This window comes from Pipistrellus hanaki, assembly GCF_964339955.1.
Source record: "Pipistrellus hanaki genome assembly, chromosome: 5".
Taxonomy (NCBI): Eukaryota; Metazoa; Chordata; class Mammalia; order Chiroptera; family Vespertilionidae; genus Pipistrellus; species Pipistrellus hanaki.
In genome coordinates, this window is record NC_140507.1 from 72,382,037 (window position 1) to 72,403,063 (window position 21,027).

General features: G+C 53.9%; 1 protein-coding gene across 2 annotated transcripts in view; it reads left to right on the plus strand.

Moving 5' to 3' along the window:
• ATCAY (ATCAY kinesin light chain interacting caytaxin) overlaps positions 1 to 21,027 on the plus strand; it is a 32,689-nt gene that overhangs the window by 7,695 nt on the left and 3,967 nt on the right. The window contains exons 3-12 of one of the 2 annotated variants that reach the window (XM_084883619.1): positions 6,598 to 6,656; positions 7,018 to 7,239; positions 8,957 to 9,142; positions 9,426 to 9,528; positions 10,785 to 10,916; positions 11,842 to 11,928; positions 15,984 to 16,082; positions 16,759 to 16,794; positions 18,221 to 18,292; positions 20,158 to 20,190. In XM_084883619.1, the coding sequence (XP_084739745.1) occupies positions 6,598 to 6,656; positions 7,018 to 7,239; positions 8,957 to 9,142; positions 9,426 to 9,528; positions 10,785 to 10,916; positions 11,842 to 11,928; positions 15,984 to 16,082; positions 16,759 to 16,794; positions 18,221 to 18,292; positions 20,158 to 20,190 (1,029 nt within the window). The remainder of the gene's footprint in view (positions 1 to 6,597; positions 6,657 to 7,017; positions 7,240 to 8,956; positions 9,143 to 9,425; positions 9,529 to 10,784; positions 10,917 to 11,841; positions 11,929 to 15,983; positions 16,083 to 16,758; positions 16,795 to 18,220; positions 18,293 to 20,157; positions 20,191 to 21,027) is intronic. The other variant, XM_084883620.1, reaches the window with a different exon arrangement.

The following is a 21,027-nucleotide window of genomic DNA, read 5'->3' on the forward strand; positions in this document are numbered from 1 at the left end:
ATTCTACTTCTTCCAGCTCAGTGAGCCCTTCCCCCGGGTGTCGCCACGCTTCTCAGCGGCTGTGGGAGCGCTTGCCCTGTGCCCACAGCCCCCTCCTGCTGCCATTATCTTGCAATCTCTTCCTTCGCTTCCTGCCCTCCTGCAGATCCTATGGGGTCTGTGGTGAGGGCAGCCTGGGGATGATCTCTCTCACTGCCTAGTTTTCTCCTTTAATTCAGTCTAATGATCTGCACCAACTATGCCCGGCCCTGGGTGAAACGCTGGGGACACGAGAACAAGAGAGCCACCCTCAGCCCGGCTGGGGAGGCTCAGTGGTTGAGCATCAGACCAGGAGGTAACAGTTTGATTCCCCATCAGGGCACATGCCCGGGTTGCAGGCTCAGTCCCCAATAGGGGGCGTGCAGGAGGCAGCCGATCAATGATTCCCTCTCATCATGGATGTCGCTCTCTCTCTCTCTCCCTCTCCCTTCCTCTCTGAAATCAATAAAATGTATTTTTTTTAAAAAAAAGAAGAAGAAAAAGACAGCCACCCTCATGAGGTGCTCACAAGTTTGGGGTGGAGACTGAGAAATTGCAGGTGGGTTCTTGGCCCTTGGGAGTTCCTGGGTGGGGTCTGAGCAGCAAAGGCTGCACATTCCAAGCCGAGAGAGCAGCACACAGAAAGGCCTGGAGGCCGCGGGGCAGGATGGGGCCGCAGGAAGACGGAGCGGAGACACGGAGAACCAGGGTGGAGAAGGGCCTGACCAGGGCCTCCCAGCTCCGGAGAGGCAGGTGCAGGTGCAGATGTCTGATTGAGGCACCAGCCAAGTGGCCGTGGGTTCTGCTGGTTTATACATTTTTATTCTGCTGAAGCCCTGATCTTAACGGAAGAGCTAAAACCAGGAGGCAGCACTGGAGGCAGAGGGAGCAGGGTGTGCCAGGGCACTGGGGCAAAGGAAGACCTCAGTCTGGTAAGGAACGCAGGGTGAGAGCCCAGCTGGGATGAGGTGGGAGGGTTCACAGATGCCACCTCCTGAGGGATGCCCACGTGAGGGGTTATCTAAAAATATATTTTTATTGATTTCAGAGAGGAAGCAGATGGGAGAGAGAGATAGAAACATTAGTGATGAGAGAGAATCATTGATCGGCTGTCCCCTGCCTCCACACTGGGGATCAATCCTGCAACCCGGGCATGTGCCCGACTAGGAATCAAACCGTGACCTCCAGGTGAGGGATTTTATTCACCCTGAGAGGGTGCATGAGGTTCCTGGAGCTGCCGTAACAAAGCCCCGCCAACTGGATGGCTTAAGACACAGAAATGGGTTCTTTCCCAGGCTGGAGGCTAGACATCCAGAATCAAGGTGCCGGTGGGACCACGCTCCCTCTGAGGCCCTCAGGCTCCAGGGGGAATCCTTCCTGCCTCTTCTAGCCGCTGGTGCCTGCTGGCAGTCCTTGGCAGTCCTTGGCTTGTGGACACATCACTTTAGCCTCTGCCTCCACCTCCACATGGCCTTCTCCTCTGTGCGCCTGTATCCACGTTTTCTTCTCCTCATAAGTACATCACTCGCCGAAACCGGTTTGGCTCAGCGGATAGAGCTCCGGTCTGCGGACCGAAAGGTCCCGGGTTCGATTCCTGTCAAGGGCATGTACCTTGGTTGCAGGCACATCCCCAGTAGGGGGTGTGCAAGAGCCAGCTGATCAATGTTTCTCTCTCATCGATGTTTCTAACTCTCTATCCCTCTCTCTTCCTCTCTGTAAAAAATCAATTAAAAATATATATATTATTAAAAAAAAAAAAAAAAAAGAAACTGTACTTAAAAAAAAAAATAAGTACACCACTCATTGGATTCAGGGCCCCCATCATCCAGTGTGACCTCAACTTAATTCCATCAGCAAAGACCCTATTTGCAAACAGGTCACATTCACAGGCACTGGGGTTAGGAACTGAGCTGCCTTCCTGGGGGGACACCTCCCTGCAGAAGGAGGAAGCCACACCGTGTGCCTTGCATACGCAGGGCTGCCCGTCGCTGAGAGCAAGCCCTGCCGAGAGCCACCTCATCCACCTCGGTTCACAGAAGGCTTTTGGTCTGTGTAACTGGAGGTTTTCCTGGGACTTGGGGAGGTAACAAGGTCTCGCTGCCCGGAAAGCCGCAGCCCTGTGGCCCGGCAGGGTGGGAATGTGCTCTGCCCTTGTCAGAAGCCGGGGCCTCTCCTCCCAGGAGCCCAGAGTCCTGCTGAGTCGGCTTCTCCAGCTCCGGCGTAAGCTGGAACATTTATGGAATGTCCATCGCATTCTCTGGACTGTGCCAGGCGCCTCAGCCTCATGACCTCCTTCCACTCCCAGGATAGCACCTGCCCTGGGGCCTGCCTTTCTCCCCACCCACTCTCCCCTCCCCGCTGCTCTCTCTGCTCCTGACACCCTGCTCAGCTTTCTGATCTGTTCCAGCAGCTCACCAAGCTTGTTCGGTCTCAGGGTGCTCGCACCTGCTGTGCCTTCCGCAGGAATGCCCCTTCCTCGGTCTTCCCATGATGCCAGCCTCTCGCCTTCACTCAAAAGCTGCTCATGCCGAAACCAGTTTGGCTCAGTGGATAGAGTGTTGGCCTGCGGACTGAAAGGTTCCAGGTTCAGTTCCGGTCAAGGGCATGTACCCTAGTTGTGGGCACATCCCCAGTAGGGAGTGTGCAAGAGGCAGCTGATTGATGACTCTCTCTCATCAATGTTTCTAACTCTCTATCTCTCTCCCTTCCTCTCTGTACAAAAATCAATAAAATGTATATATATTTTTTTAAAGTCACCTGCTCACCCTATCCAGTTTGGCTCAGTGGACAGAGCAGAGCGCCAGCCTGCAGACTGAAGGTCCTGGGTTCGATTCTGGTCAAGAGCCCAGGCTCCTCCCCAGCCTGGCCCTGATGGGGGCTTGTGCAGGAGGCAACCCATTGATGTGTTTCTCTCACATCGATGTTCCTCTCTGTCTTTCCCCCTCTCTCCCACTCTCCCTAAAAATCAATGGAAAGATATTCTCGGGTGAGGATTAGCAACAGCAACAAAAAGTCACCTGGGCTAAGAAGCCTTCCCTAGCCACCCTGACTGCGCCCTGCCCCCTCCTCCTTCATCTTGCTTATTTCCCTTGTTGCAACTACCTGCTTTCTTCATCCGTTTATTTACTTGATTATCATCTTCCTTCCCTTTTGTATCAATCAGGGTTCTTAAGAAAAAACACAGAACCAGTTGGCTTTCATTACCTATATAATACATGTTTGTATGGTTGTACATATTATTAATTAATATATACTATTATTGTGTTTATTTATATTATATATGTACAATTATACATATAAATACGTATACTTTATTCATAATATAGGTATGTTTTAACATATTATTTTGTATATGTGATTGTGGATATTATATATATGATTTGTTCCAAGGAATTGTCTTGCTCAATTGTAGGGATGTCAAGTCTAAAATCCATAGGGCAGGCTGGAAACTCAGGCTGGATTCGATGCTGTAATTCTTTTTTAAAAAACATATTTTTAATTGATTTCAGAAAGGAAAAGAGAGGGAGAGAGAGCTAGAAACATCAATGATGAGAGAGAATCATTGATTGGCTGTTCCTGCATGCCCCCTACTGGGGATTGAGCCCGCAACCCAGGCATGTGCCCTGACCGGGAATGGAACTGTGACCTCCTGGGTTTATAGGCTGATGCTCAACCACTGAGCCATACAGGAATTCCTTCTTCCTCAGGAAAACCTCAGGCCTTTCCGTTGCTTGAGGATAGTCTCTTACTTAATGTCCACGGATGATAGATTTGAACTACATCTACCTCATTCCTAGGCAACACCTGGACTAGCATTTGATCAGATAACTGGCAGAGCCCGGCCAGGTTGGCAGAAAGCTCCTCACAACACCCCAGCCTCCCACCCCAAACTGTGTGCTACCATCTGAGCCCTGTACGTTTCCCAGAGCCCAGGCACCCCAGAGATTTGTGAAATTAGTGAGAAGTGGTACTTGCCTTCTTCTCATTTTACGGACAAGGAAAACCGAGGCTGAGAGAGGAAGGGAAGCACCGAGCTGCAGAGTGCTGGAAGCCGCAGAGCAGGTGTCTGCTTCCAGCGCCCTCAGACATGCCCACCGTTTTACTCAGTTCCTTGGTTTCCCAGTCGCTGAGCGGTTGGATGCTTTCCCCACCTTGACATTTGGGCTAGAGGATCTAGCCAAGTAGGATGTTCACCGCCCAGGGTTGGGAGGCTGAATCACAGCCTGGTGAGGACGGAAGACCATGCTGGCTGCACCACAGTGCAGTTTCCGGTCCGGAGGAGTGGGTGGCCAAACCGGGCTCCCTGCTCAGCCGATGTGAGACCTCCCCAGGCCAGAGGGCTGCTTCCCTGCTGTCCCCCCTGGGGTTGACGCACATGTGCTGACTGGGCACAAGGGGGCAGTAAAGGGCAACGACTGGAATGAGCTCTGTGCCGACTTCATTTCAACCCGGAGGGGGTCCTCTACCCCGCCTCAGTTTCCTCTTCTGTGGAACTGGCTTCTGCCTGCCTCATGTGGCTGCTGTGAGGAGCAGAAAAGATCACATGCCCTGGACATTCCCGCCTGGCACCCAGCCTGGCACACACTAATGCCCTGCGCGTGGGGTGAGTTACGATCCTAGCTGATTCCAGAGCAGGCATGGCGGCCTCCGACGCCGCAGGCTGCGGGGCAGGCAGCAGGAATGAGAGAAGGGGCTGGAAGAAACATTCCAACACCCAGCGAACAGGAGAGGCGGCCCGTCAGCTCCTGGTGGTGCCCGCCACGTGTAAGGCAGATCTGATTCAAGAAAAGACAGAAAGCTGGGGTTTTTCTGTCAGACCTCTGATACCACAGCAAAGATAAAGTTTTTAAGTGCTGTGTGGGCGAGATGGAACTAGAGGTGGTGCATCTGCCAACAGCCTGCCTTTTGGGGCCACCTTGCCCGTGGGCAGTGTGCTCCCTGCACCCAGGACCCTGGACCGAGTCCTGAGTCCACAGCCCCATCTCTCCCCCATATTGAGAACAAGAGGAACAGAGCAGTGCGTACATTAAATGCCTCTTTAAGACCTTCTTCTGACTTTATTAGAAGCTTGCTTTTGTTTAAAAACACACACACAGCCAAAACCGGTTTGGCTCAGTGGATAGAGCGTCGGCCTGCGGACTGAAAGGTCCCAGGTTCGATTCCGGTCAAGGGCATGTACATTGGTTGTGAGCACATCCCCAGTAGGGGGTGTGCAGGAGGCAGCTGGTCGATGTTTCTCTCTCATCGATGTTTCCAACTCTCTATCCCTCTCCCTTCCTCTCGGTAAAATATCAATAAAATATACTTTTTAAATAAATAAATAAATAAATAAATAAAAACACACACACACAAAAACAAAAACAGTTGACCCTGGCCAGCAGGGCTTAGCAATTGAGCATTAACCTATGAACCAGAAGGTTACGGTTCGATTCCCAGTCAGGGCACATGCCCAGTGTGGGGCATGCAGGAGGTAGCCGACCAATGATTCTCTCTCAGCATTGATGTTTCTATCTCTCCCTTCCTCTCTGAAATCAATTAAAAATATTTAAAAACAAACAAACAAACAAAAAAAAACAGTTGAGGTGAAATTCACATAACATAAAATTAACCCTTTTTAATGCACGAATTAGCGGCAGTTGGTGCCCTCGCATGTTGCGCAGTCATCCCTTCTGTCTAGTTCCAAACATTTCTATCACCCCAAGAAGGAGCCCCGTCCCCCTCAGCAGTCGCCTCCCACACACACCTTCCCCCAGCCCCTGGCAACCACTCACCCACTCCCTGTCTCGAGGTGTGCCTGTTCTGGACATTTCACATACATGAATCACATACGAGGTGGCCTTTTGTGTCTGTTGTCTCTAACTTAGCATAAAGTTTTCAAGGTTTATCCATGTTGCCGCCTGAGTCCGTGCTTCCTTCCTTTTCATGGCTGCATACTATTCCGTCGTGTGGCCATTGTTTATTCATTCATCGACGGATAGATATCTGGGCTGTTCCCACTTTTTAGCTGCTGTGAATCATGTTACTGTGAGCTTTCGCGTGTGGGTTGTCTTCGTTTTCTTAGGGCTTCTGCTCTATTTTTGACCTCCGGGAGAGCAGGGCAACATCTGATTCACCCTTTACCTCCAAAGCCCATCACAGCATCTGGAAGGGAGTGGTTACGCCGCGAACACTCACTGTGTGGTGAATGGACAAAAGGAGGGAGGAAAAGGAAGAAGCATGGGTAGGTCCCACCTTGCAAAGGGTATCAGGTCCTCACTGGCAAGGAACAGAGGCGAGGGATAAAGAGTTTTTGAAAAGGAAAGGAAAGAGCATTCTACTGTCCTTCCCAATCTAAACAGCCCCCCTTTCAGTTCCCTGATGGAAAGACAACATACATTACGTTCTCTGCAGGGAGCCCTCCGGCACTGGGCTCTCTGATGCTCTGTGCTGATGCACAGATGCATTTTGTGCGGACAATTCCCAGAGCTAAAAGGGCGCTGTTGTTGTTGTTGTTGTTGTTGTTGTTGTTGTCTGAACTCCATGCTCCGGCTGCGGGTTTCCGGTGCTTGGTGATGGACGCCCCCCTGGCCCGGTTCGCAGGCCGCTCCGGGAAGAGACGGGGATGGACGCGCTCGGCAGCCCAGCAGAAGACACATCCTGTGAGTCTCCGCTCGTGCAGAGGGGTGCTCTGCCCAAGACCATGGAAATGTGCGGGGCTGTGGCTCCTGAGTGGCCCGTCAGGAAAGGGGGGTGTTCGGCCCCCAGGCCTGCCAGCGAAGCAGCTGTGGCGGGCGGGACACAGGTGGGCGCTGTCATGAAGTGGGCACAGTGGTGACGCTGAGTGTCCTTGAGCTGGTGACCCAACCTCTCTGTGCTCCCCGTTTCTCATTTACTAACTATGGGGAGTGAGCCCACCACACCGCGGGGTGCAGCTCCCACCGGGTCAGGGAGTGGAGAGGAGGAAGAAGAAAGAAGAAGCCCCCTGTTTTGTTCTGTGTCTGATTTCCTGGTTCCCCGCAGCCCCTCCCAACACGCTGAACTTCAGCGGAGCCCACCGCAAGCGGAAGACCCTGGTCGCCCCGGAGATCAACATCTCCCTGGACCAGAGCGAGGGCTCGCTGCTGTCGGACGACTTCCTGGACACCCCCGACGACCTGGACATCAACGTGGACGACATCGAGACCCCCGACGAGACGGACTCGCTGGAGTTCCTGGGGAACGGCAACGAGCTGGAGTGGGAAGGTGAGGGAGCCCCGGGTCCGCTCACGGCCCGGCCTGGCCCCCATCGCCCTCGGCAGCCCCCTGGCTTCCGGGGCCAGCTCAGTGGAGCAGTTCCTCCATCCCCACAGGCTCAGGGAGGCAGGTACCCCAACTCAGGGCTCAGGGACACCCCCAGGTCCACCTGCCCCTGCAGCGCCATGCATGTTACCTTGTAAACCTGGGCTGTTCAGGGGGACATTGTTCTCAGAGCTGACCGAGACCGGAAGACAGTGCTCCAACTGGCCCCACGGGGTCTGCGGGGCATGTGCTCAGGAGCAGCTCTCAACTGCGATGCGGGGTGTGGAGGGAACACGGCAGGAAGAGAGGGTGCCGCCTGCACACACGCTGGCCAGAGACAGGCGCTGGGGAGAAAAGAAAGGAGGGCATAGCAGCTGGCCATCAGGGCTATGAGCGACGCAGGAGAGGAGAAGGCCTAGGGCAGGGGTCTCACCTGAGGGGTGATTCTGCCCCCCAAAGAACACTTGGCAATGCCTGGTGGCATCTATGGTTGTCACAACTGGAGGTGGAGACCAGGGGTGCTGCTCAGCACCCCACGGTGCCCAGGACAGCCCCCCACAGAGAACGACCCAGGTCCACACCTCCCCAGTGCTCAGGGTGAGACCCCTGAGCTGGGGTAACTGGGTGAGGGGGACTCAGGATGGTCAGAGCAGGGCTTGCTGGGGAGGTGTCAGCTGATCTGACATCTCAAGACAAAAGCACAGGTCAGGTCAGAGAGACGGCCGGTGGTGGCCCTGGGATGGATGAGAGCCGCAGAGCCGCTGGGTGGGTGGGTGTGAAACATAAAGGGAGGAAGGAGCCAACGGTGACGCTTGGGGATGGTGGAGCCTGAGCAGCTGGGAATACGGCTGAGTTGCTTCCTGAGGCAGGAAGCCTGCAGGGCGAAGGGTGGGGAAGAGGTGGATGTTTTAAGAGTGGCTGATGACACATCTACACAATGGAATACTACGCTGCCACAAAAAGAAGGAATTCTTACCATTTGCGGCAACATGGGTGGAACTGGAGAACATTATGCTAAGTGAAATAAGCCAGTGAATAAAAGGAAAATACCACATGGCCTCACTCATTTGTGGATAATAGAGAACATTATAACCTGATGGACAACAAGACAGATTCAGAGGCAGTAAAGCATCAAACAGACTGTCAGATTACAGCAGGAAAATTAGGGAGAGGTGGGAGAGATAAGAGATCAACCGAAGGACTTGTATGGATGCAAAACACTGGGGGGTAAGGGCATGTATGGGAAGTGGGGTGAGGGGGGCAATGGGAAAATATGTACACATGCAATACCTTAATCAATGAAAATTTTTTAAAATGATAAAAAATAAAAGTGGCTGAGCAGGAACGGTGCCCAGAGAGGGGAGGCAGGCATGCGAGGTCACACAGCAAGGTGCCCGCAGACCTGAGCTCTCCCCAGGGTGGCTGCCTGACACCCACCTGGGCACGTTCCTGTAGCCGCGGCTGGGAAAGGGTTATTTGGGTGTGACCGTCTGGCTACCAGGCCCCTCATTCCCCCACCCTCACCACCGCAGCCCCAGGCTGACCCCATTGGTGAGTGAGGTGGAGGATACTGTTTTGCCTGTGGCCTGGGGAGGGGGAGGGGGGGCGCTCGGCGGCCACAGGCAGCAGAGGGAGCTGGGAGGGGCTGGGACTAGACGTCACACCCAGGCGTCCCTTCCAGATGACACCCCCGTGGCCGCTGCCAAGAACATGCCCGGGGCCAGCGCCGACCTGTTTGGGGACGGCTCGGCGGAGGATGGCAGCGCCGCCAACGGGCGCCTGTGGCGGACGGTGATCATCGGAGAGCAGGAGCATCGAATCGACCTGCACATGATCCGGCCCTACATGAGGGTGGTGACCCACGGAGGTGAGGCCGCGCCCCGGGGCCCCCTGACTCCAGCCGGGCAGCCCGGGTCAGCGGCCCTCGGCACCCCGTCTCCTCCGGAGCCACGGGGAGCTGAGCTCTCGTCTCTGGGTGGGTGGGTGGGGGCGAAACTCGCATGAGGATGAGACCGGGGTGCCTGGGAGGATGGCTGGCGATCCCTACCAAAGGCAGAGACAGGTCAGGGGCACGGGGCGGCTCCGAGCTTGGAGCTCCGCGAGGGCTCTGCCCGTCTCTGCCTGGGCGCTCACTGGTCGCCTCCCCCCAGGGTACTACGGCGAAGGTCTCAGCGCCATCATCGTCTTTGCTGCCTGCTTCCTCCCAGACAGCAGCTCTCCCGACTACCACTACCTCATGGAGCACCTCTTCCTGTAAGTGGCCGCCCTCCCGAGGGTCCCGGCAGCCGGCTGGACCGGGCTGGACAGGGCTGTGAGAGCCACGTTGGGAGGGGGCTCTGCCTGGTGCCAGGCGGGGGCTGGGCCGCCAGCAGACCTGGATCTGAGGTCCCTGCTCACCCACGGGCCCTCATCGGTGCAATCATGGCCGCCATCGTCACTGTCGTGTACTCAGTACTCACTGTGTGGCCGCCACGAGGCCACGAGCTGCGTGCGTGGTAACGCATTCCATCCTCGCCGTTACCCTGCGGGGCAGGCGCCTCCCATTCCACAGGGGCAGAGTCTGGGGCACAGGCCGTAAGTCACTTGCCCAAGGACACTCCGGTACCGTCTCATTACGACGGAGACAGATCATACGTGTAAAGCACCGGGCAGATGGCAGGCAGAGCTCAGTCAGTCATGATTGCTCACTGTCCTTATCAGGAAGGTTTCCTTCTTACACAGCGGGACCTGGTGCCAGGGGGGCCAGAGGAGGAGGGGGTACCTGTGGATGAGGGGGTACCTGTGGAAGGTCAGAACGGAAGTGGCCTGAGAAGCCAGGGAACCCAGCCCCCCAAATACAGATGGGAAAGGAGAGGCTGAGAGAGGAAAGGATTTTTCTTTTTTTTCTTCTTTTTCTTTTTTTTAAATATATTTTTATTTATTTTTTACAGAGAGGAAGGGAGAGAGATAGTTAGAAACATCAATGAGAGAGAGTCATTGATCAGCTGCCTCCTGCTCACCCCCTACTGGGAATGTGCCCACAACCAAGGTATATGCCCTTGACCGGAATCAAACCTGGGACCCTTCAGTCCACAGGCCGACACTCTATCCACTGAGCCAAACCGGTCAGGGCAGGAAAGGATTTTCTGAAATCCCTCAGAGAGAGACAGAGCAGCCAGGAGGGACCCCTAACATCTGGTGCCATGAACTGTGGGTGCCTGTTCCCCAGCTCTGTCTGGGGCTATGGAGACCCATCCCCAGAATCAGTGGAGATAGTAAGTGAAGCCATGCATACAAAGCATGGCACGTAGTAAGTGCTCAATTAAATAGTAACCGCTGTGCTCACTATACTCACTGACACAAATCTGGGTGGGCTAGCGTTAATCACATCCACCCGCCTGGAGTGTGCTGGGACAACAGGTGAGGCTGGCCCAGCCGGGCGGGGGTGGCACAGGTGCTCAGTCCCAGGACCTGGGGCTTTCTAACTCGGCCCGCGCTCACCGGGCGTCTGTCCTGTGCCCCGGGCCCAGGTACGTCATCAGCAGCCTGGAGCTCCTGGTGGCGGAGGACTACATGATCGTGTACCTGAACGGGGCCACCCCCCGGCGGAGGATGCCCGGCATCAGCTGGCTGAAGAAGTGCTACCAGATGATCGACAGGAGGTGAGGGGGCGGGGCGGGGCCCGCCTCTGGTGCCAGGGCCCCCGAGCGGGGCTGGCTCGGGAGGGAGAACCTGGGGCCCCGAGGCAGCATCCGCTCCATGCTCCCCCAGCTTCTGGGGGTCGCTGGCAATCCTCGGTGCCCCTTGCTTCGTAGATGCCTCACCCCAATCTCTACCTTCATCTCCCCGAGTGTGGGTCTATGTCTTAAATGTCCTCTTTTCTTTTTTCTTTCTTTTTTTTTTAAAAAAATATATATGTTTTTATTGATTTTTTAGAGAGAGAGGAAGGGAGAGGGAGAGATTGAAACATTGATGACTGAGAAACATCACCATTTTTAAACATGTATATTTTTATTGATTTTTTACAGAAAGGAAGGGAGAGAGATAGCTAGAAACGTCGATGAGAGAGAAACACCGACCAGTTGCCTCCTGCACACCCCCTACTGGGGATGTGCCCTCAACCAACGTACATGCCCCTGACCAGAATTGAACCTGGGACTTTGCAGTCTGCAGGCCGACGCTCTACCACTGAGCCAAACCGGTTTCGGTAAATGTCCTCTTTTCACAAGGACACCACTAATCATGGGTTAGAGGCCCACCCTGCTCTGGTCTGACCTCCCCTGACATCATTCCCTCTGCAAAGACCCTGTTTTCCAGAGCGTGTCCCGTTCTCAGGACCTAGGGGCTATGAATTTGGAAGCGGGAAAGGGGGGTGCAATTCAACATGACAAGTTAAAAGTGCTCAGACTCTAATTTAGGAGAGGGACAGCGCCGCCACTTGCAAACTCCACCGAGGGGCTTGGCTTTCCCCAGACTCTGCCTTCTCCCGTGAGGTGGTGGCGACTCCAGGGAGCACGGAGGAGGCAGCCCCTCCTCCCCAGGGCTCGCCCCAGGAGCCCCTCTTGCTTCCCCCGCCTTCCCACGCAGGTTACGGAAAAACCTGAAGTCCTTGATCATCGTCCACCCGTCCTGGTTCATCCGCACCGTGCTGGCCATCTCCCGCCCCTTCATCAGGTGAGATTGCCACCTGCCTCCGGATACCGCGTGGGTGGTGTCTTTCTTTTTAATCTGCATTTCCCAGCTCCTCCGTGCTAAGGGCGTGTTATTAACTTACACACTTTTCAGTCACGGGCGTTGTTATTAAGCGGCAAACACGAGAAAAATAATAATCAGCTCTCCCATATTGAATAATAATAATAACCAATCATCCCAAATTGAATGTTGGATCCCTTTTAACATTTAACCCTGAGACGCTGGTGTAAACCGTGTACATTTCACGGAGGAGGAAACTGAGGCTCAGAAAGGTCAAGGAACTCACCCAGAGTCACACAGCAAGGCCACTAGCCCCCCACACTCCCCGAGACGGGAGCCCAGCTCCATTCACTCCAGAATTTGTGGAGGAGCCATTTAGGATGCCCAGAGGGTCTGACCTTCTGGCCAATAATTCAGTGAACCAGCACGTGCGCCCCCGCTTGGGATCCATGATTTACCAGAAGGACTCACGGGACCCAGAAGAGCTGTGATACCCATGGTTCCGGCTTATTACTGCGCAAGGATGAAGGTTAAAATTGGCAAAGGAAACCCGTGCCTGTGGGAGTCTAGGAGAAACCGGAAATGAGCTTCCAGTTAGTGAGCCCCTCCCAGTTGTGCCAAAAGCCCTTCTCCCGGCAAGCACAGGTGACAGCTAGGCAGCTCGCCTCGGTGTCCAGGGTTTTCCCAGGCTGAGTCACACGGGAACGGAGCACCAGGTGGCCGAACTCACTCGGTCTTCAGCGACTCCAGAGATCACACTGACGTCACATGGCTCAAGGCCCCCGCCGTACACCACACCACTGGCATAGACTACACGGCAGGATTTGAGGCCCCGGGTAACCTGACATCTTACCAGGCAGGACAATTCTGAGCTCGTAGCTGATCTCCCACGAGTACCAAGAGCCAGTTCTTTCTTTGCAATGTGCAGGGTTTGGGTCCTCCAGGCCTGCTGGGCTTGCCCTCGGCTGCACGAGATAGAAGCACCTGGAAAAACAGAGCAAGGAAAACAAAATTTGGCGTTACATACCTTAGTCAATCACATCAAACCGAATGTACACTTAACTTAATGTCATGCCGAACATTGAATTGAGCCAAAATCCTTCATTTCCACATTTCCCAACTAAGAATCTGTGATGCGTTTAAGAGTTGGGCCCAGCCCAGCCAGCGTGGTTCAGTGGTTGAGCGTGAACCTAGGAACCAGGAGGTCACGGTTCAATTCCTGGTCAGGGCACATGCCAGGTTGTGGGCTCAATGCCCAGTGTTGGGTGTGCAAGAAGCAGCCGATCCATGATTTCCGCTCATCATGGATGTTTCCATCTCTCTCCCTCTCCCTTCATCTCTGAAATTAGAGAGAGAGAGAGAGAGAGAGAGAGAGAGAGAGAAGGAAAGAAAGAAAGAAAGAAAGAAAGAAAGAAAGAAAGAAAGAAAGAAAGAAAGAAAGAAAGAAAAAAGAGTGGGGCCCATACTTTGCCTTGAAGGATTTGCAAGGAGGTCACTTCAGACACTCTGTGCTCAAGGACTCATAACAGTGAGAGCAGGTGAATAACACTAACTATGGATCATTTGTGCTAATGAACCCACTGGGCAAAACGGAACTGCCTCTGGCCTCCATATCCCATCCTCCAAGGCAGATCGTTCATTCACTCTCGGTTGCTATTCCCATGGCAAAGTTTGAGGATCTTGTTTTGAGCTTTCAAAGAAAAAAAGAGGGGAGCCGAAGCCGGTATGCTCAGTGGATAGAGCATTGGCCTGCGGACTGAAGGGTCCCGGGTTCGATTCCGGTCAAGGACATGTACCTTGGTTGCGGGCACATCCCCAGTGGGGGGTGTGCAAGAGGCAGCTGATCAATGATTCCCATCAATGTTTCTAACTCTCTATCCCTCTGTCTTCCTCTCTGTGAAAAATCAATAAAATATTTTAAAAAAATAAAAAAAGAGGAGAGAGGGAGAAAAAAGCTGAGGAAAGTGGCCCTGGCCAGTGTGGCCCAGTTGGTTGGACATGATCTGGGGCACTAAAGGTTACAGGTTCAATTCCTGGTCAGGGCCTGGGCTTCGGGCTGGCTCCCCAGAAGGGCGTGCAAGAGGCAGCCAAGCTATACTCTCACATCAATGTTTCTCTCTCCCTGTTCCTTCCTCTCTCTAAAAGTCAGTTTTAAAAATCTGTAACAGAAAAGCTGAGGAAAATGGAGACCAATTCTGACCTGCAATCCAACCCTGAGGTTCTGTGATATAATTTCCAAGAAAACCCCGTGTTCCGTGCTCATCAAAGGCTGGGGATGTGCTGCCTCTGAGCTGGGATTCTCCCCGGTGACCGCGCTCCCCCTCCCCCGCCCCAACACGAGGCAGGAAGCTCAGCTCACAGGCAGGCAGCGGCTCACAGTGGAGATGCGGGTATCTGCTTGCAGTGATGGGCATGGTGGGTGGGACCACACTCTCATGACGTAAGTTTTGCCTGTATTTTTAGACCAGCACTCAGAGCAGCAGGTGTGGGCTCTGAGCACCACAAAGAAATCCTTCCTAACAAATCCAGTCAGTCCGCCCTGAGCCTGTGGAACCCGGGCACATTCAGGCACAGAGCAGACAAGCCTGGTGAGACAGGTCTGAGATTCGCTCTCTGCCTATTCACCCTTTACCCTCTGTCACGCCAACTGGAGGGAGGCCTCGTGCTGTGAGGATAATTTTTTTAATAAAAAAAATGCATTTGAACTGCAGAAAAGCAGTTGGCATTGTTCATCCCGGTACACAAGGCTGCCCTGTGACTCCCCATGGGAAAACTGTCTTTCCCAATCAGTTACCAGGGGCCTCTGCGAAAAAACTGCTTTATTTTTCCCTGTGGGCACTGTGAGCTGCATAGCTCACCACTGAATGCCAGAGAGCTGGAGCTGAAATGTTTAAAAAATATATTTTATTGATTTTTTTACAGAGAGGAAGGGAGAGGGAGAGAGAGTTAGAAACGTGGATGAGAGAGAAACATCAATCAGCTGCCCCCTGCACACCCCCTACTGGGGATGTGCCCGCAACCAAGGTACATGCCCTTGACCGGAATCAAACCTGGGACCCTTCAGTCTATTGGCCGGTGCTCTATGATATAAATCTTGATATTCTTATAGACTTATCGCTGTATCTTTTTTATATTATTATTATTGTTTTCTTCTGTTTATTGTTTATTTTTAAACTTATTATTTAGCAAACTTTAAAAATTTTTTTATTGATTTCAGTGAGGAAGGGAGAGAGAGAAAGATAGAAACATCAATGGAAAAAAAAAATCAATGATGAGAGAGAATCATTGATTCGCTGCCTCCTGCATGCCCCCCACTGGGGATCGAGCCCACAACCCAGGCATGTGCCCTTGACCAGAATCCAACCCGGGACCCTTCAGTCCGCAGGCTGACGCTCTATCCACTGAGCCAGACCAGCTGGGGCTGTTTTCTTCTTTATTGTGCTGTTGTATTCTCTTGGCCTTACATTTCACATTGTTAAAATATTTTCTTTTCCCTTGGAAAAAAAAAAGTATATTTTACACATCACCAAGACTAGATTTAAGTTGAAAAAATACGTTTTAATAACGGTGAGTTCAAAGCAGTGTGCTGGTGACAAAGCACAGCCCGGTCCAGCAGCCTGCGTCCGGGTTTGGCCAGGATGAAGCCATTCATCCCGAAAGAATGGAGGGTGAGTCACAGTCCCACGCTGCCTTCCTGCGCCCGTGACAGCTGGTGTCCCCAGCGGGGACGAGGGCCAGGAGAGCATTCTTGGGAAAGGAACGCAGAGGAGCATTCTCAGGTGGATGAAGAGAACGCTCAGTCTGTTAGAACCTCTTGCCTCTTTGTTTCCTTTAAACAAGCGCCTCAGCTTGGTGGGGGTCAGGGCCAGGACCCTTCTCCTCTTGCCAGGGAGACCCCAGGCCTTGCTCTGTCCACCCCACTAGGGGTAGAGGGAGGCGACTGGCATTGGGTGGGGAGGGAGATTTGAGCGAAGGTGCTCAGGGCATCCTCGAATTGGGTTATTCTGGCTCCGGGTGACCACATCTCCTCCTGGCAGCGTCAAGTTCATCAACAAGATCCAGTATGTGCACAGCTTGGAAGAGCTGGAGCAGCTCATCCCCATGGAGCATGTGCAGATCCCGGACTGCGTGCTACAGTGAGTGTCCCCACGCCCTGTGAGTGCCCCCACCTGCACCCTCAATGCCCCAGGGCTCCTCAGGTTCCCACTCAGCTGCCCAAGAACCAGGCGTGAGCGGGAGAGCAGCAGGACCGAGGGAACCAGTGAACAAACGTGTGAAATTGGGAAGTACAGTGGGCCCGGGGACTTAGTGCTAGGCAAGGCCAGCACAACACAGCCCATAGCTTGTTTTTATAAATAAAGTTTTATTGGCACACAGCCACACCCATTTTTTTAACAGATGGCCTAGGGCTGTTTTCAAGCTATACCTGAATTGAGTTGGTGCAACCAAGACTGGCCTGCAAAGCTGAAAACAGTTACTCTCCGGCCCTTTACAGAAGTATTTTGCCCCAATGGAGGGGTGTGTAGACCTACCCACATCAGTGAGTGTGTAGCTTTATCACGGCCCAGTTCAGTCACTGGGTCAGGCCAAATGTCTGCTGAGTCGCATCAACACCAGGTGCTGGGATACATCAGCAATACAGACACTCCCTGCCCGGGGGCTTGCAAAGCAGCTGCAGGAAACGTGGAAAGGCGGCAGGTTGCCCCCTGCGGCTGTGCTTTCTGCTCTGAAGCCTGGTGTATGTCCAGAACGCCCGGGCAGTGTGCGGACGGGAGGAGGGCTGTCTGACAGGCTGCTCCCCCTCTCTTCCAGGTACGAAGAGGAAAGGCTCAAGGCCAGGAGAGAAAGGTCTGTGCAGAGTGGCCCTGTCCGGGCTGGGCGGGGGCTGGCGCTGAGCTGGGCCTGCGTGTGGGGAGCAGCCAATGGCTTTGGCTCTGCAGGGACCAACCTCACACTAGAGGCCCTGCACTTCTCAGGGAGAACGTGGGATCAGACCCGAGTTCAAATCCAGATTTCCCTACTGAGTCACAGAATGACATTAGGCAGATACAAAGTTCACAGTGAGCTTGGGGGTTACAGTGAAAAATCAGGAGCAGTGTAGCCCACTTGCAAAAGTGGTGGGCTCATGGTAATCTACACTCATGAAAGTAACATGCTAATTGACTGTACCTCGTGGCACCCACCAACCAATCAGGAGTGAGTATGCACATTAACCCAACCAAAGATGGTGGGTTAATTTGCATACACAGACAGGAGGATGCAAGTGCCCCACTCCACCTCGGGCTGCCCTGGGCCACTGAGCAGCGTGGGAAGGCGGAGAGGCGGCTCCGGCCAGAGTGAAGGCGGTGCTGGCAGCCAGGGGAAGAGAGACCCATTCTTGCACCGATCTTTGTGCCTTGGGCCTCTAGTCACGATGATATCTATTAGGTCTCCCTTTACAGAGGAAACACAAGCCCCACACTCACCACAACAGACCCAGACATGCCCATTTCATACCTTACTGGCTCATGTTTCATTATAAGATCCAGTATGTCCCAGACCTTCAAGACTATTCTGGTCCCACCCAATTACAGAGCCCTTACTTAGCCCATCGCCTGGATACTTTCACGTCTCCTGCCCCTCAAAAGCCAGGCAGGCCCAGGACACTAACAGCATCTTACAGCCGGGGTATGTGAGGCTCAGAGAGGGCAAGGTACCTGCTCATGGCCACACAGCAAATCTGTGAGAGAGTTGGGCTTTCCACAGGCGGGAAGCAGGTATCATTGCCTGGCTCTGTGCTAGGATCCAGGGACCCAGAGGCGACTGAGAGATTCCTGGTCCAGGGGTCTCTTTAAACGGCAAAAAGAGGGGCCCCTCACGCAGTGAGGGAAGCGGGTCCTGCAGTCAGGGCCGGGTGACGTTGTACTCCTCCTATCTGCCAAGCGTTAGCCATGAACAGGAATAGAGACTAACACAAGCAGGACACCCACCTCTGGCGTCTAGCACAGGGGAGCCAGCATCCGTGGAGCCCATGCGTAGAAGCCTCTGGGGGACACGCCAAGATAAACGCTCAGAAGGAATGGTTCAGGGTCTTCGCCCCTCCCCCGTCCCCCTCCCTCACAGCTGCCTCATCTTCATCAACCCCTGCGAGACCACTCCTCACCACCCTCCCGGGCCCCGAATTTCCTGGGGGCAGCAAAAACCTCCCTGCTCCCAGGTCAGAGAGGCCCGTGGGAGCCGAGATCCCCCTCCATCCAACCACCTCGTCATCCCTGTCTCCTCTCCGTGTCCGCAGCGCCAGGCCGCAGCCGGAGCTGGTCCTGCCCAGGCCGGAGGAGAGGCCGGAGGCGGCGCCCGCGGAGCACAGGTAAACGGGCCGGTGACCGGACGAGAGCTGACACCGCCGGCCTGCGGGCCACCAGAACGGCCGATAACAGTGGTCACGATGTTAGCGTGCTCCCATGATCCCGATGTTACCAGGATGACGAAGCACACACAGGGGCATGGACCAGCCAGCAGGATGCTTACCCCACCCCCACCCCCACCCCCAGCCCCGTAGATGCTCCATGTTGGGGTCACTTTTCCCTCCACCCTGAGCTGTCCCATCGGGGCCACTTGAGAGGCCACTATTTTTTTTTTTTAATATATTTTATTGATATTTTACAGAGAGGAAGGGAGAGAGATAAAGAGCTAGAAAAGTCGATGAGAGAGAAACATCGACCAGCCGCCCCCCCGCACACCTCCCACTGGGGATGTGCCCGCAACCAAGGTACATGTCCCCGACCGGAATCGAACCCGGGACCCTTCAGTCCGCAGACTGATGCTCTACCACTGAGCCAAACCGGTTTCGGCGCAGAGGCCACTATTTAAATGTAAACGAATGAACAGTAAATAACATTTGGAAGCTCGCTCCTCCATCTCCCTGGCCATGGGTCAGGGCTGAGGGCTCCTGTGCTGGACAGCGTGGAAACAGAACGTGTTACTTGTCGGCATAAGGCCCTTCCCTTCTCCTGGGTTCTCCTCACTCGTTTATTTTTAATTGAGGTGAAACCCACACAGCATCCAATGAACCATTTTAAAACACACCATTTAGCTTGGCCTGTGTAGCTCAGTGGTTGACCATCGATCTATGAACTGGGAGGTCACGGTTCGATTCCCAGTCAGGGCATATGCCCAGGGTTGTGGGCACGATCCCCACTAGTGGGTGTGCAGGAGGCAGCTGATCAGTGGTTCTCTGTCATTATTGATGTTTCTATCTCCCTCTCCCTCTTCTTCTCTGAAACAATAAAAATATTTTTTTTAAATAAAAATAAAGTACAGCCGGGACCAGTTTGGCTCAATAGATAGAGCGTCGGCTTGGGGACTGAAGGGTCCCGGGTTCGATTCCGGTCAAGGGCATGTACCTTGGTTGCGGGCATATCCCCAGTAGGGGGTGTGCAAGAGGCAGCTGATCGATGGCTCTCTCTCATCGATGTTTCTAACTCTCTATCTCTCTCCCTTCCTCTCTGTATAAAATCAATAAAATATATTTTTTAAAAAAGAATAATTTAGTTCTAAAAAATAAAAATAAAAAAATAAAGTACACCATTTAGTGCATTCAGTACCTCTCCTAGTTCCAGAACCTCCCATTAGCCCAGGGGGAGACCCTTAAGCAGTCACTCCCATTCCTTCCTATGTTAAAATCCACCAAATACCCACGGAATGAGCGCCTCGCCCAGGGACGTGTAGACAAATGGCCTGGCCCAGCCCCCCCCTCGCCTCTGGAAGTCCTTCCCACGTTCCCTGTCTCTGTCGGGTCTGCCTCCTGCACGTGACCCCGGTGAGACCCTCCTTCTCTTGCCCTTGAGGTCCCCAAGGGCAATGGGTCTATCTTGGGACCATTCCCTCCTCTTCCCTGTATCCAGGACAAGCCAAGCACAGGGACCACCGAGTTTTGCTCTCAGAGGAAGATCTCAGTAGGTGACCTCTGTGCCAGTCCCTGTGGCTGTGTTTGGCCTCTCCAGACCCGGTGGGTCCCGAGCAGCATCAATGGCTTTGCTTTGTATCAGTGAAGGCCTCGGCCCATCTCACGACTGCCTGTCCCGGCTCATTTGTCACGCAGCAGACACACGCTGACACTGGCTTTGTCCCCGATGAAGCTGAGGCTGGGTCAGCCCTCATGGGGCTCCCAGGCAAATGCCCAGGCTCCCCCTAATAGGCAAGCAATGCTAAGACTCCTTCCCTCTTCCGCAGGTCCGCTCCGGCCACAGAAAATCAGGAAACAAGGTGGGTAGGAAGCAGGGTGGTCTTGGCGCCGTTTTCTGAAACGTTCTGAGTGGAGCCCACCCCAGCCGAAGGGCACAGGTCTGCCCTCAGCCACCTCAGTGTGCCCGCTGGGTTCTGGATGCCAGGAAAGCCCTCTCGGGGTCGGGGTCCTGAAGACCACCCCCGGGTTCAGTGGTTTGCGAGAACGACTCAGAGCTCAGCAAAGATGCTCTGCTCGTGGTGACGGCTTACTCCAGGGGAAGGATGGAGTCAGGTGCAAGGCAGCAACAGGACAGCCCTTCCTTCTCCCGTAAAAATGTGGGCGACACACAGTGTTACCAACCGGGGACACTCACTGGAGTTTCCCGGGCTCAGTCACACGCACAGCCAACTGCCCTTCCTCTCCAGCCCCTCCAGAGGTCACTCTGACACCTCCCACCCTAAATCCCACTGTTAGCACACCCCTGGTCGGCAAACTGCGGCTCTCGAGCCACATGCGGCTCTTTGGCCCCTTGAGTGTGGCTCTTCCACAAAATACCACGGTCTAGGCCAGTCTATTTTGAAGAAGTGGCTTTAGAAGAAGTTTAAGTTTAAAAAACGTGGCTCTCCAAAGAAATTTCAATCGTTGTGCTGTTGATGTTTGGCTCTGTGGACTGATGAGTTTGCCGATCACTGGCATAGACTACCGGACACGAGTCAAGGCCCCAGGTAAGCAAAGTCTCTCCCATCAGGCAGGGCCTTCCCAGGACTCAGAGGTGGCCTCCCAGGAGCCAGGCAGGAGCCACACTTTTCCTTGGAATGTGCAGGGTTAATCCTTGACCACACCTTCTCCCACATCTGTGACACTTGCCCTGATGC